Genomic DNA, 19051 nt, shown 5'->3' on the forward strand with positions numbered 1-19051 from the left:
TTAGAACAAGGGGGACATAGTAGAACAGTGCTAACAGAGCTATGGCACCAGTAAGTGAGCTAAGGGTGACTCCTATGAGGTATGATGTCAAAGATGATCATAAAGTAAGATCAGAAAGATATTTAAAAAAAAAAGTATTTATATACACATACAGTGAAGCTCATTGGAAGCCGGGACATCATTCACAGAAACTTACGTTGCAACTATTGGCAATGCTTCTTTAGTAACAATTCTCATTCCTCCTTTTCCATATATCAGTGTAATGTATCTATCTGCGAAGTCTTGTTTCTTTTCTGCTTTTCTTGTCTCTTTTCTTTTCTTAGCTGATCCATGGCTAATCGTTTTAGGGTGGTGGTGGTGGTGGAGTTGTTGCAGTTTAAGGCCAAATGACAGTGTGGAGACTAAATTAACTCGGATACCAAAACACTACTTGTCCCATAACATATTTGCATATATATAATCACACGTGCATGCGATTTTGCAACTTCCCTGTTTGGTGGGAGATGTGACGTGCTCCAGAAGAAAAGTCATGAGAGTTAGTGTTGTGGTTCCAACTCTGCTGCGTGTAATCCTGGTGCAGGATTGTGGGGTCACCTGGATTCTTTCCCCCTCTTACTTTGGATGCTGTCAGTTACAGGACTGGGTAGTAGAGAATATTTGATTCTCATTTGGCCTGTTCAGGTTTACTCAGGGCCAAACAATTGGTTGTTGTCATCACTGGTGTACACAGTCTGCTTGTTTCAAAGGTTCTTGAAATATGTGTTTCATAGCATTTCCATAAATAAACTAGAAAAATGTGATCTCTATATCTGGAAGAGAAAGGTAATTTCCCTTGTTCTGAATACAATGAAATGCTTTATTCCTGTGCCTGCTAAGAGGAAAGGGGGAAAAAAAAGCATCAAAGCTTAAATAGTAGAAGCTGGAGAAGACAAATTGGAATAATACGGGGAGAACTGTCCTTGTTAATCGTATGCTATAAGTTGGTGTTTGGCCTTTTTGAGTCTGCTGAAGTTGTTTGGGTGAGTTCAGTATCCTTTGCTCCTTGTTCCTATGTGCTTATATGCTTTCTTACCCTTTGCTTTTAGTGCTATCTGAGGTTGCAGCAAAGGCTGGACTGGGAGAGAACTGATGATACTTTCTTTGGGCTGAGAAATTTACATGGTGACTGGTTAATCCAGGATTGGAGTTTAGCCTATATTTACTTTATACATAGGTTTATTGGGGAACAGCTAAACGGGAGTAAAATATTTACCTGAGTGGCAAGTAGGTTTGTCCTCATTATTTGTTTGTTGATGGTTTTTACTGGCCATGTAACACCTGCTTCAAAGTTGGTAAACCCCCTGTAAGAGAAGGAGGCTATTTCAGGTATAGGCAGGTGGTGACGTAATTTTTTTCTGTTATGTCTGCTAGCCAGGCAAATAAACCATGTGAGTTCAAGTTATGTTTATTGGTATTTTTAAGATAATTCCAATTTACAGGTAGGAATGTATACTGTAAAATGTCATACTTAGTCTCTTGGTAGATACGCTCTTACTCTCTCAGAATGGGGCTTTTCTATGTTTGGTTGCTCTGAGAGATTTGAACTTTTCCTTTTGTGTGGTTTTAGTTCAATGGGGGAGGTATTTATCAGGAAAAATTTGCTGAAAGATGCGTGAAATCCCTGTATCCTCCCCCCAAAAGTGGATTAGTTTTCTCTAACACTGCTTGGTCTTCCAATCGAGACATTTTTCATCATCTCCAGTCATGTTAGGCTTGAATTCTATTTAAATTACAACATTAATCTATGTGATTCTCTTTTTTTTTTTACAGTCCTTGGCTTTCATCAGAAAGCATTCTAAACTGTGATTGTATCAGGTTTAATTACTTCAGTTAAATAGAGAATGTAAATTATAGCAAGTGAAAAGCCATAGGAGAGGCGTTACGCTGTTTCTTGTAGTACTTGTTTCTTGTACTTGTTTCTTCAAGTCCCACTGAATGAATTGTCTGAACTAAAATGTAAAAGAGTAATTTTACTGTTATTGTTCAGAACAGTATTCAGTGTTTTGGATTCAAACGCTTAAGCACAAAATGGATGTTATAAATACTTAACCTGAGGAAGTGGGTGTCTTTTGTAATATACTGTTGTTTCCTTATTTTGGTTGATCATGCTTAGTAAATCACTAGTTTGGATATGTGACAATTTGTTAAGAAACTGCCACATAATTGTTGACTTTTTTTCTGGTGAGAGGATAGTTTGATCTTAATACATCTGAAAACATTTAAATTACGTGACAAGTTTTGATTGTAATTTAAATCTCTGTCAGGTTTTGTTTATATCTTGAGAGTGACAGATGGAATGAATGAGGTTGATTGTTGGTGTCTTTCTTTTTTTTAGACATTATTTGATAATCAGATCAATGCTTCAAAAAAGGAAGACTCAGAAAGCATTAATAAAAATGACACTTCAAAGAAGATGTCTGTTGAGAGAGTTTATCAGAAAAAGACTCAGCTTGAGCACATCCTCCTCCGTCCAGATACCTACATTGGGTCAGTTGAACCATTAACTCAGGTAAGTGTCATTAAGTTTACAGTCTTAATAGTTTTTGTTGTTTTAATGAGGAAATTACTATTCTGGCTAATAAATAGGCAAATTTCTACTTTTCTGAGTATTCTGAACTATCATGCTAAAAACTGTGGTCATGTTTATGTATGCACGTGTAGGAAGGGGTCAAGAGAAGACTTTTTAAAGCAGTGCTTGGTTCACCTGAAAAAACATGCTCAGAAAATATTGAAGTTCAGTCAAAACATAAACACACACCTATGTGTGTAAACACACAGTTGTGTGTGTGTGTTTACAAACATGCCTATATGCACACAAATATGTATACATATTTGTAAGTAGCATTTGCTCCAAGTCCAAAAATGCCTTGGTCTGTTGGTTTAGGTAGAGAACAGAGAATTTAAGCCTCCTGCTGGCACTTTTTCAGCTGTTTTTGTGAAGCTACAAATTGCTTTGAACTTCACTGTCTGTACAGTTGGAGTTCCCCACCAAGCAGAAAATAATGCGTTTTCATTATGGAAGTCTTTGTGGGTACAGTTGTAATTTTTGCCAAACTTCTGCTTCTGCTTTTGTCTCATATGACAGCAGCAATGAGATTGGAAGAGTAAAGTTCCTGAAGTAAGTAGATCTTATAGAATCATAGACTGGTTTACCAAGACAGTAAATATTTTTATTTTGTTTTGTTTACATGTAGTTAATGTGGGTTTATGATGAAGATGTAGGAATGAATTGCAGAGAAGTTACCTTTGTTCCAGGCTTGTACAAGATCTTTGATGAAATCCTTGGTAAGTATTTTTAACAATAATACTGCATTAGCATTGTGGAGTACACACTCTTCTGAGAGCTCTCAAAGCACATTAATTTGTATCTAAGTTTAAATCACAGACTTAGAGTCCCACTAAACTGCAGTGCATGAAAATTTTAGTGATTTCCAACACTAAAGAACAGTTTAAAGAGGGAGGAGTGTTTTCAGTTGAACTTGTAAGACACTGTAAATATTTGTTACTGAATGTCTAAACTAGATCATTCTTTATGATCAATATTGTTACAAGATTTTAATCTGCAAAGTTGATCAGTGCCACAGTTTTATTTTAAGTAACATTTGAAAGGAGATTATTCTTCTGAAAGAAGACAACTGAAAGTTGTTTAAGTGTTAACTTAGATCATCATCTCATGAATCAGCAAAACTACCTCCTTCTGTACAGAATTATAGTGGTGGTGATGGTGATTCTTACATGGATGATTTCTAGACTTCAGACAGTTTTAAAATGAATAAGTATCATACTGCCATTTAAAAGCATGGTGACTGAGGCACAAACAAATGATTTTTAGAAAATTCTGTCGTAAGTCCCTGAGTCACTATGACTTACTAGTTTATGATATTCTCTCGGTGACAGGCACACATTGAAGACTAACCAGCAGTAGAGATGTGCAACATCTGAACTGTGTGCTGTCTGCTGAACTGATATTTTGGGTTAATTGACATGAATTCTTGGGCTAATCAGTTTTTATGAAGTTATGTTGTAAGGATTGGCGGGATTACATCATAAGCTAAATTATGGTCTACTGAGGTCAATGGAAACTTTGTCATGACCTTCATTGGGTTCAGCACTTACCCACACTGCTAAAACTATGCTTTACAGCATGCTGTCTTGGAGGCAATAAAGACTATGTCTTGGCCAGGTGGAAAAGAAGGATTTTTTATTTTTGTTTTTTTACTCATTACTTAATTTGAGAAACATGGGAATGAAAATCTTTCATCACTTCTTTTATGAGTGCTGCCTTATAGATGAAATTTATAGGCTTTTCACAGGACACAGTCACTTCCATCTTGTCCCATTCAAAAGGAAAATCATTATCATATCATTATCATGGTACTGTATGGCTTATTGCTTCTTTATGTAGCACTGATAAGTGCTCCACAGAGCGTGGTTTGAGAGCTAGAGGTCAGTGTAATAATGTTACGAAAATTGGACGTTGTAGATGCGCATACTTTTTAATGAAACTGCACTTAATGATTTTAGCAAAAGCACCTTGAAATATCTGATCTTATATTAAGATCTTTATAATCTATTAAGATATTTTAATTTTAATGGATTTATCTTCATGTCCCTTGGTGTTTTGGGGTTTTATTTTGATCTATTTCGTGGGAGATGAAACAAATGCTGAAAATTATTATAATGTGTTTTCATGGTTAACGGCCATAGTTGCATTTCTGATTTCTGTTGTTTGTAGTTAATATACATTGGAGTGCAGTTTATTTAAATTGTGATCAAATGTTAACCTCTAGTCATCCTTCTTTTGATCCTAAACTGTGTAAACTGTTTAGGAACTAGCTTACAACTGTTGGTTATAAGTCTCACAGGCTCTTTAGAGTTAACTTTTGCTGCAATCAAAACACTCCTTAATGGATGTGACTTTTTCAGGATGGAATTTCAGTGGCAAAAGGATGTGTAAACTGACCTGGTGATGCATATCATTTCCTAGGGTTTTTAACATACATGGTGTAATATGTGTAATAAATATCCAAACAAGTGTGGCAGAAGAATGAAGTGTTCAGTATGTTAAGAACAGTTATGAGAACAGGCTCACAAAACACACGTCTGTATTTATTTCTAAGATAGTCTAACCGCTAGAAATAGAGACAGTAATTATAAGAAGGTTGAAAAATTTCTTGCAGATACTTGATCATATTTATAGACTTCAGTAACAAGATACAGAATATACAAAAAGATACCACATTAAGAAATACCTGAACCATTGTAACTTGTGGTGGAATATGTATATAATCAGTTTTACAGATCAAATAATTAATTTTTGCTCCTAGAAAGTGTTAATTTGTGTTATTTTGTTTCATAGTAAATGCTGCTGACAATAAGCAGAGGGACAAGAATATGACTTGTATTAAAATATCCATTGATCCGTAAGTAAAAGCATGTTTTCATTTACTTTCCTTGCCAGTGCTATTGTAGTTCAGGTTTGTACAAATCATGTTACTAAATGAAATTGGATTTTTTAAAAAACAAATAATATTTTTGGAATTATTTCCATTAGCTTCATATTTTAAGATGAAGAGGTGAATTAAAAGTGCTTAACAGTAAGTACTACCATTCTGACTTTATAATAATTTGCTTTCCTAAATCACTCATTAATGTTTGATTGAATGAAACTTAAAACCAGAAGATTATAAAATTCATGATTAGATGAAAGCTTGGCAGTACCTAACTATAACCAGCCAGGTTACTTATAAATCATAAATACCAACCCTGAGGTTTTGTTACAGTTTTGCACCTCTTGAACTTCTATGTTAACTCTTTTAGCATTAGGATAAGGTTATGTTTGAGTTAGTCAGCTATATCACACTGAAACTGCAGATTGCAAATACGTCATTACCACTGTTTTTCGAAATTGAATACTTAAAGAGATACTTCCTAATGAGAAGTACTGTAGTTAAAATAGATGTTGATTAGGTTCCTTTAGTAGTACCTTTTCAGAGACATTTAGTTAAATAATAAATGTTTGAGACCTAATTTTCACATGTAATCTTTAGGATAAATATACTGAGAAATAATTTTTCTGCAAGTTTTCCATGCATTATCAGTTTCTGTAGGCCAAATTGTTTTTAGCGTGGAGTGGTACGGAAACGGTAGTGTAAATCTGCCTGACCTGTCGTGATTTTGAACTTTCTAATAGTCTGAAATGAAAATTCTATATGAGAGCTACAAGTATTAATGATGCCAGATGTTGATGGATTTTGGCATTGATGCATAAAATAAGTTACAATGTTTATCATAACTGGGAAATAACAGTTTTAAACAGATGATAACTTGACTCTGTCTGGGTGGACTTCAATGAAACCTAAAAAGCTACATCTCTAACTTACATATACTTCTGTCACTAAACTTCAGGACTCTGTTGCAGATCATGTTGATAGTGAAAGCTCTTCAAACAGATTTTTGGGGGCTATTTTTATGATACAAAATACTGTCATGTATGGGCAATTATGCTCCTTCTTCTAAGGCATCTAATAAGCACAAAGAAGTGGTTTTCTTGTAATTAAAATTGATAGAGCTGTGAATAAATGTGGTAAGAATATGGTCTTTTATTGTATTTTATGTGGTTATTTAAACAGGTAAAATGTATGCAGGAGTCTGTTCTCAAGATTACATTAATTGGCTTGATGTCGTCACTGTTTTATAGGGAATCAAACATTATCAGCATATGGAATAATGGAAAGGGTATACCAGTTGTGGAACACAAAGTAGAGAAAGTATATGTACCTGCTTTAATCTTTGGGCAGCTGCTGACATCCAGCAACTACGATGATGATGAGAAAAAAGTTACAGGCAAGATGTTTTGTTTTATTCAATTAAGCCATTGTTTCTTTTTCAGTATGCTTTCTCTTCTTACTTTTTCTCTTTCTGTTCTGTTTCATAACAGGTGATCACTTAGTCACCATTATGATAGTTCTGTTAGAGTAAAATGACTTAAAGAAAAAAATCTTACTTTTTTAATATCAGTGTTTACAGAGAACTTTACATCTTTAATGTCAGTACTCATTATTCAGTAACAACATATTTTCATATTTTAATTATAACATATGCAAGCATTTAAACATTTATGCTTTTGAAATGAAGGGAAAAAATAAATTTAATAAATTAGGGTATGATTTATTATCCTAAATGTGAAATAACCCTAATTTAGATCATTAATGAAAGTTAGTTTGGTTCTATCCTACCCTGTATATTTTGCCCATATTATGATGTGTGGTTGCAGAGTGATTTGGATCTGATCATGACCTAGTTTTCAGCTGATCAGAGTGTTGAGGTCACTTGCCTTTCAGCAAGCAACTGGTAGATCAACCTAAGGGAAGCAATGGGAGCATCCTGGCCTTGGGGGGAGGAGCAAACTGCTCATTTTTGAGGCAGAAGCAGTTGCACCAGATCGGAGGTAGTGTGAAACTCCATCTCTGGCATCCTTTGATAGCTGTTGACGTGTGGCCCAACTTTTGTCTTATATAGGAACATTTTACTTCATTGGCATACTCTCTGAATATCATAAATATGGTTCTGATGTAAAAAACTTACTATATGTTGTTTTTTCAGGTGGACGCAATGGCTATGGTGCAAAACTTTGTAACATATTTAGTACAAAGTTTACAGTTGAAACTGCTTGCAAGGAATACAAACACAGCTTTAAGCAGGTATAGAAATGATCTCAACTTTTTTCCTTTGCTGTAATTATAAATTTAAAATTTAACACATTTTCTATATTTCTTGAATATTTCATGAAATGAATCATTTAACATTCGAATGGATGTGTAGAGTTTGCAGGCTAGGTAGTTCAGTCCATAAAATTGGTACTTCTGTGTATTAGAATTTGGATTTTTGTTAAGTAATATTTTTCTTGGGAGTGTTAAGTGACTAAAAATGAAAAACAAATTTCTTCTGTTAAAACTAAAGTATATTCATGTGCATGTGAAAAGGAATATATGTGATTGAAACATTTTGTAATTGCTGTTATATAGTCAAAAAATCTTTCTACTTAGCTGTGCAATTATCTAGATAATTTTTTTATAGTGTTAAGAAAAAGATTTTTCAGTGTTTATGTCATGAATTTCATTAGCCTAGTTCCTAGGCTAACTAACCAAAGTTCCTTGGCTTTGGAGTCTTTCCCAGTTGGTGGTGTCCTTCTCTTTTTCTGGACAAGTAATTCATTTCTGGTTATGCTGTCATGTCACTACATAAACAATACATTTCAATGGTTTTACCTGTCTCTTTAAAAATGTAATATTTTCTGCTGACTGCCAAAAAGCAAATTAATATTGGTTTGAGTGTACTTTTTGAAAATGACATGCTTTACGACTTAGATAAAGTGCTATGTTTTCCAGTAGTTCCAAAGATTGTGAAAATTTAATACAACTGAACTTTGATATATGCTGTGAGTAGGCGTTCTGCTTGGTCTTATAAATGTGCCCGTGTTCTTGAAACAGGGAACAATACCAAGACTCCTGAGTCAAGTCTGAGCAAGTTGGTTTGTCAAGAAGCATGCTTTGGTACACTGCACAGCCACTAAGATGCTATCTCAGAGACAACTGGGTCTCTGCGCAGGGACTAATTAACGTCTTTATAGAAGTGTGTAGTAGATTGAAAGCATTAAACTGATGGGCAATAAGGACTGTTCAGCTCGCTCACTTGTATCTAATTTAGTCAGTTCTGTGGTGGGCTCTATTTGCATTAGAATCATGTCCAGCAATGTAATGATACCTGCATATTTACAGAAACCACAAATCTGCTGTCACCCATGCTTGTGCAAATCTTGGTAAAGCAATTAACTTTATGCATAGTGTTTTGCCAGAGGAAACTTCTGAAAGAAGTCTGTGAGCCTTTTGTTATGTAGCTGTTGCAATCCTAGCATAGCTGGAGAATGGAACAAAGGAGGAGGATAACATGTATTGTAAACTGACATCTAAAATATTTTGTTTCCAAAGACTTGGATGAACAATATGATGAAGACCTCTGAACCCAAGATTAAGCATTTCGATGGTGATGACTACACATGCATTACATTCCAGCCAGACCTATCTAAATTTAAAATGGAAAAACTTGATAAGGATATTGTGGCCCTCATGACACGAAGAGCGTATGATTTGGCTGGGTCGTGCAAAGGAGTCAAAGTCATGTTGAATGGGAAGAAACTACCTGTAAGAGCCTCATTTAAAATATTTTAAGCGTACTGAATATTTTATGCAAAGGATAGTAATTGTTATCTGTATTACTCATAGGTAAATGGATTTCGCAGTTACGTAGATCTTTACGTAAAAGACAAGCTGGATGAAACTGGAGTTGCGCTCAAAGTTATTCATGAAGTTGTGAATGAACGGTGGGATGTGTGCCTCACTTTAAGTGAAAAAGGGTTTCAGCAAATCAGCTTTGTAAATAGTATAGCTACCACAAAGGTGAGTAGTTCTATTAAACGATAAAAAATGTAAATGATAAAAATGTGTGCTAAGGTTATGCCCAGTCAAATATTTGATAAAAAAATACATCTGGGTTACTAAAAATAAATAGGTGAGATAATCCTTTGCATGAGAGGATCTGGCAGAGCAATTGAATGCAATCAAAATACATTCATAGCAGTATTTCTGAATATGCACTAGTTTTTGAAACACTAGTAATCATTATCAGTGATACTGATGTCTTACGTGAGCATACATGCTATTGATTAAATATAAAATGAATGGAACTATTTTATTCCTTTTTAACACATTGTAATAAAACAATTCTGAAATTAAGTTAAAAAAATGTACAAACCCCTTTAAAGCTAGTAGTAGGAAGTTTTAGAGGGCAAAAATGGCTTTTGGTGTTCTTGAAAAATGGCTTTCCATTTATTGCTTTATGATGTATAAAACTGGCCTGAAATGTTGACATTAATTTTCTTTCATTTGTGTTTCTACATAAGGGGATCTAGGTGTTCTCTGTACTTATTAGCAACTATAGTAGTAGTGAAATATCATCATAGCAAATCTTCAGTTATGATGAAGCAGCAACATGCTCAGTATACTGAAGTACAATCTTCATGCTTCACAAATTGCTGGAGTGGTCAGACAACAAGGCAATCACCTGAAATCAACTAGTGTAACTCTCATTTATGCCAGTTTGGCATGGCCCAGGTTTAGGGATCTGGGACCTGCCGTGGTGAAAGAGAGTCTTTGTCCTTTTTACTCTTCACAAATTGCACCAGATGAGTGATCTAACAACAGTCAAGCAATTCTAGTGGTTGGTGAGGCTGGTTTCAGGGAATCTTAACCATGAGCTTCCTCAAAAGATGAAAGAAGAATTTGTAATCAGACACTTAAAAAATGCTCCTTGCTCAGATCTTTTCTAAAAGAGTCAAAAAGAAGAAAATTCTAATGATGGTTTAAGTGGTTCATAAGCACCAGTGGTTACAGTTGGGGTCTCTAGTCTAGGCAGGTGCCCAGAAATGTCAGTGTTAATCTCGGTGGTAGACAGTGTTTTGGCGATACTTAATTTTTACTACATAACTTCCTTCAGTGTCATTTTCAATGTAGCTGAACCAGTGTTCAGTGGTAAGTGGGATAGTTTATTTAATTGTAGAATATTTACTTTCTAAGTGTGCATTTTAATTAAATGCTTGTCTGATACTTGTCAAAACTAGGGATAACAAATGTATCTGGTAGTTGAAAGGTTAAAACTTAGTTTTAATTCAGGCCTCTTTATGCAACATAAAGAAGAAAAATAGCATGACCTTAAAGATGTATACAATACCTTTTTGAAGAAGCTGGCAATATAGAGAAACTTAATAATGTTTGATAATAGGTGAACAAAGTGTATTTGAAAAAAATGAATACTTTTTGACTCCTACGTTAAATATATTGCATACACTTACTCAAAGATTTTGGATTTGACTCTTTTGGATCAATTTTCACCCATCATGCAGTTACACATACATTGTTATCATATATTCTTTAAGAAAATTCATAGAAAAAGTACTGTGTATTCTTCAAAGGTAAGTGTTGTAATTTCTAGTTTTTCCCACTCTCCCGATCCATGCCTTATGTGTGTGACTGGATGTGGAATGTTCGGGCCGGTGAACCACCTCACCAGCAATTGATGTGCAACTACCCACTGATGAGACATAATGGCTAGTAACTAACTGCGTCAACTGCCTGTCCCCTTATCTGCTAACAGGTGAGGAGCTCATTTCAGCTGTTTTTTGGTTATTTGTCGCTGTTTGCTGAAAGCTTTTCATTTCTGTTTCTGGATAAATTTCACCCAGTCGTAACTTCCCTTCCACCTTTTTTAAACTTGCTTTAAATTCCAAACAAGTTTTTTTTAGGTTGATGAGCGTTTTTTTGAGGGGTGTGTTAGAAGGTCAGGCAGTATATTGAGGCACAACTCCCTTGTTTTGTCTTGTAAATTTGTTACCTTGGTCAGGTCCCCATTTATTCACAATTTTGCCACAGTGGACCACCACACAATTTGACTTCAGGCTCTGAGGCAGCATTGGAAAGAATGTTTGTAGCTATTACAGTTGTGCAGGTAACCTTTTGGTGAGACTTGTACATAAACTGATTAAACATGGTCTTCTCAAGTTCTCAATTTCAAATAGTAGTTGTAGTAGAAATTGTAGTAGAAACTTCGGTTATTAACGTAACAGTCTAATGATATTTTTAATATGGCGGCACTGCTAACTGTAATACTACTAATCATTTTAGCAGAAATGCTCAGCTAATACAGATGCAAGTGTCAGATAGTAGACTAGGGTGGAGGGAGCATCCCAGCCTGTTAAAATTTGCTGGAGCTCAGCAAGAAACTCAGGACCATTCCAGAGCTTGACATTTTCAGATTTATTCTAATAAAATAAACATAATAGAAAACATGCAAAAGAAAATAGGATTTTACTTTTGTAAGTAATTCAATGACAATTTCAAATTTATAATTAGCTCCTGAATTTGTTTGCCCTATGAACTATTTATCTGTCCATAGAATTTAAATATGGCTTACCTCAGAATTATTTGAGGCTTTGGCTGTTGATGACGATATGAATAGAATGTATATAGGAGCCAGTCTAAGCTTCATTTTTAAGATTTTAGTTGTTACCATTTCATTAGATGTCTTTGCATCCTGAAGTTTGCAAGACTGGGATTCAGTCATAATGGTTACCTTCTGGGAAAAGAAGGTCATGCAGTTTTAGTGCTCTTTCTCATAATACAGTAGTCATAATAATCATTGACAGCCCTCTAGATTTAGAGGGTATTTTTCTGTCTTGTATTAAAATGTACTGACAGTTGGGGCAGTTATAGGCTGTTATGCTTCTATAGTGGGTAAATGTGCCACCTACTGGTGAGATGGTTGAAGGTTCCCAACTTTGAGCTCTGAACATCCCTCACTCAATGCTACACACTAAGAATGGACACAGGAATGGGGAACTGTTATAGTAACTAATATCTTCTAAGAACAAGAATTGCTGGTAAGTAGCTAATTTTTGATGTGTCAGATGTTAGTTTTAGCAAAATATTTGAAGCGCTAAAATTGCAGAAAAAATATTGCTAAAGCTGTAAATACAAAAATATACTGAGATATTCCTGTAAGCATAAGTTTTCAGTAATGTGATGAGTGAAAATAATGCACTTAAAATTGCCATTCAAATGTGGAAATTTTTTTTTAAGCATGTAATTTGATATTTTCCTGTAGTAGCTTTTCTTTACAGTTTTGGAAATGGTTTTATGTTGCTTTAAAGTGGAAGGATGTCGATGTATCAACTTTCACTTGAACTCTCCTATGCTGAAACTCTGTCATCCATATGTGAATAAAAACTGTTGTGTTTTAATTTTGGTGTTTTTTGGTTTGTGGGTTTTTTTTTGTTTTGTTTTGTTTTTTATTTAGACGAGATGCCATGAAAAAATAGTTCTATGTATGGTGCTTCTAAAACACACTAGTGGTTTGTGTTGCTGTTTAGTAGGTGACTCTAGAGACGGACAGAAACCATAGATGGTTTCTTTGAAGTGCAAGTACTAGTTTTGGTTATGACTAATAGTATTTACCATCTCAAGCTATTTTTTTTACCTCCTCTCTCTTTTTTCCTTTCATCTCAACTTTCTATATGAAGTTGAGAACACAGCTACTATCTCCTGTCAATTTAACCACTTTACATCTTTATGCATCTGAAAAGACTGAAGCTCTGCCTTAAAATGTAGAATCCTAACTTTTGGTTTTTGCTTGCTAGTTCTTTCTTTTCCTCTGTCTTTTTGGCTGCTGTTTTTTCTCAGTTTTGTTGCTTTCTATTTCTTATTTCTTATCTATCCTATACTTCCTCATCCCCATCGAAAGCTTTTTTCCTCCTCAGTTCTGTTTTTAAAACAGCTTTAAAGAAGAAGGGTTCTTTTGTTTGTTACCTGATGATGAATGTCTCCATAGAAGTGTTTTCTTTATTTTGTCTGTCCTAATGCAAATTGGTCTGACCAGGAACCATTATTTTGTCTATATTTTTGTAAGGCACTAATTGATATTAAACAAAGGTGATCTTCTGTATAAAATATTGAGTGTTGAGTTAGGTATGTTTTATTTGTATAGGAGATGTGCCTGCATCACTCCATTCTTTGTTACAAGATAATAGATTTTAGTCAAAGCATTATGAACTGTCTATAACAGCCACTAGAATTTAGCATTTTATTATTATTTGTACCTCTTTGTCTATAAATTTAAAGGAAGACATTTGAATAATCAAAAATGTAAACAGCTTTCAGATAACCAGGGCTTTAGGACTGTTCATATTTTTGACATCTTTCTGAAGAAAGCCTGATATTTTACCTGTAAGGGAAGTTGTTTCACCTTGGACTTGTAAATATTTAAACATATTTATCATCATTGGTTTAGGCAATTTTAGTAGTCATTGTTCCATAGAATTAAAGACTACAGGATACATACCGTCAAATACTAGTTGTTCTTCCTAATCTGGAATGTTTTATCTATGTTACAAGTTTGTGCTGTTACTGTGTTTCCTCAGCATTCAATTCTAGGACCAGTCCTTTTCAATATATTTATCAACGATCTGGATGCAGGAGTTGAGTGCACCATTAGCAAGTTTGCTGATGATACCAAATTGGGAGGTGCTGTTGACTCTCTTGAGGGACAGGAGGCCTTGCAGAGGGATCTAGATAGATTGGAGCATTGGGCTATGATTAATGGGATGAAATTTAACAAGTCAAAATGCCAGATTCTGCACCTAGGATGGAGTATTGCCGGGCACCAGTACAGATTGGGAGAGGAGCGGCTGGAGAGCAGCCCTGCAGAAAGGGATCGGGGGGTGCTGGCTGACAGCAGGCTCCAGGCTCCGTAGGAGCCAGCAGTGTGCCCTGGCAGCCGAGAGGGCAAAGCACATCCTGGGGTGCATCAAACACAGCGTAACCAGCTGGTCAAAAGAGGTGATGATCCCACTGTATTCAGCGTTGGTGCAGCCTCACCTGGGGTACTGTATGCAGTTCTGGGCCCCACAATTTAAGAAGGATGTTAAGGTCCTTGAATGCGTCCAGAGGAGAGCAACAAAGCTGGTGGAAGGGCTGGAAGGAATGTCCTATGAGGAGCGGCTGAGGACTTTGGATTTGTCTAGTTTGGAGAAAAGGAGGCTGAGGGGTGACCTCATTGCTCCCTACAGCCTCCTGAGGAGGGGAAGTGGAGAGGGAGGTGCTGATCTCTTCTCCCTGGGATCCAGTGACAGGACACGTGGGAACGGTTCAAAGCTGTGCCAGGGGAGGTTTAGACTGGACATTAGGAAGCATTTCTTTACCGAGAGGGTGGTCAAACACTGGAACAGGCTTCCTGGAGAGGTGGTCGATGCCCCAAGCCTGTCAGTGTTTGAGGCATTTGGACAATACCCTTAACAACATGCTTTAATTTTTGGTCAGCCCTGAAGTGGTCAGGCAGTTGGACTAGATGATCATTGTAATTCCCTTCCAATTGAAATACTCTGTTCTAGTCTAGTCTTTACTAGTGGTTCTGATTCAGATTACTTCTGCATTGTAGAATATACCCCATAATTGTTACGTTTCTTTTACACGTGTAAATCAGTAGTCGTTGTTAGGATGTAATAGATCTATAATAGACCTTTTTTTCCCAGAAAGCTTATGTGAAATGCCTTTATTTTCCAAGCGATTTAATCTCAAAATTACTTTTCTTCTAGCAGTATGTTTTGGGTTTTTTTGTAGCTGGTTTAAATCTAAGTCCAAAGATAATTGTAGCTAGAGAAGGTGATAGAAGCTTTAGGGCACCTTCTGAAGGTGTTCAAATGCTTAGTGCTTCCCTGTTTAGACTGAATTTCATCGATAGTAAAACCACTATGTAAACATTGAAAATAATATGCATTTTCATCACCCTGCCGTATTGCAAAGTGCGAGTTATATATGACTTCAAAAAGGTAACTTTTCTGACTTATTACTTCCAAAATTTAAGTACATAAGTAAGTATTTCTTCCTCAGGGTCTGTTGTGCTAGGGATAGTAGTTGGGAGGTGAATACGTTGCCTCCACCAAAAGTTTTCTTGCAATAATGGCCTCACTTGAAATATCTAGTTGGAAAGGCCTTAAGCAAGCATAAACAGTACTCAGAGTCCCTCTTTTTTCTAGGGTAAAGGGAAGAATTGTGACAGGCACAGTGAATGTTTCATTTTCAGCTGTTATGGTGCAATGGAGGAAGAAAATCCTATATATTCTTACCTTTTTTTTTTTCTTTCTCCACTGTGATGATGGAAGAAATCGCTTATAAGCCATTTTTTTTTTCTTCTGCATTTGGGCAGTAACTGTAAGGGAGTCCAGTTGACTGCTCTTGTCTCCTACAAGATAGATGGCAACATGATTATGTAGCTAGAAATTATTGCCCTGTGGTCTCCTAAGGGGTCGGTTTGCCAGCTTATAGTTAACTGCATGCTCTGTTATGTATCTCTTGTTGCTACATCAGGTATGAATTTGGAGCAGGCTTAGCCTCTGGTGAGTTTTAAGAGGAACTGCTCATCTCCTTAAGGTTACCTTGCTCTGTTCTTTTAGAGTTCTCTGGATCTTGTGGTTGGCTATTTGCAGTTTGCTCTCTGTTTGCCCTTGCATAAGCCCAAGGCTAGCAAAGAACGCTAATAGTGTTTATTCAAACGGTTCTGTAAATACAGCTAATAAAAGGTGAGATGACCTTTGGCAAGGAATAGGCATGGGTACTGTATACCTGAGGGGGAGCTCTCGAACATTTTTTTATGAACCAAATGGGGAAAGTTTCATTTGATGAATGAATGTATGATGTTTTTAGTCCAAGGTTATTTATGTGCCTGTTAAAAAGATACATCTTGACAGCCATGTGGTGTTGCAGGTACCATCCCAGTGCTACAGAGTAATTTTCAGATCTGCCATACTCTTAAGGTGTAAGCAGCTACATTTGAAGTCCAGGACTGTACAGTGAATGAAGGGTCTCCTGCTTCTTCTGTTCCGTGTAACATCCATCATCCTTACTTGTATGAAGACTAAATGACATGGTAGAGAAACTTTAAAAGAAATTTTCCTTTGTTATGCTGCAACTTAATGTGCAGGGATTTTCAAATTTAAGTACAAGACAGGGACTTTCTTAATACAGCTAAAAGCTATTAGGAAATTCAATGGTTTTGTTCCTTTTTTTTTTTCCCCCCCCTCTTCCCTCATTAAGGGTGGTAGGCACGTTGATTACGTGGTGGATCAGGTTGTGGGCAAACTGATAGAAGTGGTGAAAAAGAAGAATAAAGCTGGAGTTTCAGTGAAACCATTTCAGGCAAGTAACTTTAAACAAAAATTTTGAAAAATATGAATGTGGTAATTTTGTTGAGTAAATTGGTTTCTATGTTTTCCACAGGTGAAGAATCATATATGGGTTTTTGTTAATTGCTTGATTGAAAACCCATCATTTGATTCCCAGACAAAGGAAAACATGACATTGCAACCTAAAAGTTTTGGGTCCAAATGCCAGCTATCTGAGAAATTTTTTAAAGCAGTAAGTAAAGCATATTTCTTTTTTTCTGTGAAGCAGGAATTGACATACTGGATCAAGTGTATGTATGTTATGTAGCAGAAGATTAATTAGTGCATTATGGTACTCTAGTGACATTAGCATAGTATGAAAATGGGATGGAGGAACTTCTGTTCGTTCTCTGGCCTTAACAATGGAAGTAATGACTGTGTTTTGGCAGTTGCCCTGGACTTAAAAGTGAGCTTCACTGGATCAGCTCATTTGTTGGAGATTCTGGTATTTATATTTGTGAAATGAATTTGACTCTTAAACCTAAACATAGGCATTGACCACTTTTTTATGTTAAAATATTTTTTCTGAAGTTGAGAATATTGTCTAACTTATTATTTGATATCAGTCTTATTCTTTTTCACTGAAGTGAAAAGAGAGGGAGGGAACATGTCACATTTACTTATTCTTCCAGTAATCAAGGAAATGCAAAATTGTGGCTGTAATATTCAAAGTGACCATTATTCTCAGGCAACAAGTTTAGAAATTTTGGCTGTAGACAGGCTAAGAATTGCTACTCTAAATGAATGTATTAATAGAAATACATGGTAGAGGTTTTTCCTCTACTACATTTTTATACAAGGAACGAAAAGCAGAATTCTGTTAGCCAGAACTCATTATACTAAGTCCTGTTTAGTGCCAGTAGCATAACTGGAACTCCAGTAGTAAGGAGAATGGTGTCACTGCTAATACTCTTGGCATCAAAACTTAACTTATTGTATAGTGTTTTATTCTTCTAATTCTGTGTTACTGGTGACATTCTTATAGAACTTACAGGAAAAAATAACAAACACAATCTGGTATTAATTCTTCAGGTTTTGTTGTATATGTTGTATTTCTATCAGTAGGTTTGATTTACAGTTTTTTCTAATATTCCTAGAAGTGCGCATTGATCTCCAGAGGTGCTAAATGTGCAGCAGAATCTCTAACCAATGAGTGCTGTATTATGGGGGATAATGAGAAGCCAAAGCTCACAGTATTTTGCTCCACCTGTATTTTCTTTTGATGTGAAACCAAACCTAAAGCAGTTTTAGTTTAGAAAATATGCTATATGTTATTTTTGCTGCAGATGTGTTTCTTAAAATGTTACCAGTTTCTCAAATAGTTGATATATAGAGCCTTTTATTCTTAAATGCTTTTGGGTGTCTTTCAGCCATTTTCAGTCATTTCCAAAGAAACTTTAAATGGTTATAAATATCCCATAACGTTACTTTTTGCTGTCAAAGTCCTGGAAACTTTAGGTGCTTAGTACCTAAAATGTCTCAGCACATCAACCACACAACATAAGACAACCTCTTATTAGGTCTCAGTCCTCTTCTCCTCCTTCTACCAATTATACAAGGGATGGAAAAGAAGTTGTGCGAGTGTTGTGTTTTGGTTTTGTGTACATAAAGTGCTAGACAGTAAGGTATGTGTTAATTCCTTGACCTTTTATATGTTGCAGTTTTTAAAATTTAGAGGGCTTTGAGAAACAGTATTAGATCAGTGACTTAAAATTGAGAGATAAGAATCTGCTGTGTGAAGCTTTACTTTTCTCATCCACAATTCTGATCTGTTGCTTATAGGCCTCTAACTGTGGTATCATAGAGAGTATTTTGAATTGGGTCAAATTTAAGGCACAAACTCAGCTGAACAAAAAATGTTCATCAGTGAAACACAGTAAAATCAAGGGCATTCCGAAACTGGATGATGCTAATGATGCTGGTAAGAGCACTTATTTTTAATGTCTTTAATGTTTCATAGATTTTTCACAGACATCATCATTTTAAGCCTGACTTTATTTCTCATCCTTATGTGTATTTTTTAATAAAAAACTTTCTAGTTTTCTAAACTTTCTAGAGCTAGAATTAAAGCATGATGGTGAGTTTGATGTTAGGAACACAGTCCTCTCTAGGGTAGAGAATTAATAATGCTGAACAAAAGCAGCAGTGAAGTTCCATATTGAAAGAGCACGTATTTTCTAATTG

At 35.6% G+C, this 19051-nt stretch overlaps 1 protein-coding gene across 1 annotated transcript in view; it reads left to right on the forward strand.

The window, feature by feature from the left end:
* The window catches only part of TOP2B (topoisomerase (DNA) II beta 180kDa), a 66642-nt gene that overhangs the window by 15391 nt on the left and 32200 nt on the right, over nucleotides 1-19051 (forward strand). Inside the window, exons 2-11 of the mRNA XM_009324185.1 lie at nucleotides 2375-2548; nucleotides 3234-3324; nucleotides 5399-5462; nucleotides 6740-6885; nucleotides 7645-7742; nucleotides 9030-9242; nucleotides 9324-9497; nucleotides 16740-16841; nucleotides 16923-17060; nucleotides 18650-18788. Coding sequence (XP_009322460.1) covers nucleotides 2375-2548; nucleotides 3234-3324; nucleotides 5399-5462; nucleotides 6740-6885; nucleotides 7645-7742; nucleotides 9030-9242; nucleotides 9324-9497; nucleotides 16740-16841; nucleotides 16923-17060; nucleotides 18650-18788 — 1339 coding nt within the window. The remainder of the gene's footprint in view (nucleotides 1-2374; nucleotides 2549-3233; nucleotides 3325-5398; nucleotides 5463-6739; nucleotides 6886-7644; nucleotides 7743-9029; nucleotides 9243-9323; nucleotides 9498-16739; nucleotides 16842-16922; nucleotides 17061-18649; nucleotides 18789-19051) is intronic.

The sequence above is a fragment of the Pygoscelis adeliae genome, unplaced genomic scaffold (assembly GCF_000699105.1).
Source record: "Pygoscelis adeliae isolate BGI_AS28 unplaced genomic scaffold, ASM69910v1 Scaffold25, whole genome shotgun sequence".
Taxonomy (NCBI): domain Eukaryota; kingdom Metazoa; phylum Chordata; class Aves; order Sphenisciformes; family Spheniscidae; genus Pygoscelis; species Pygoscelis adeliae.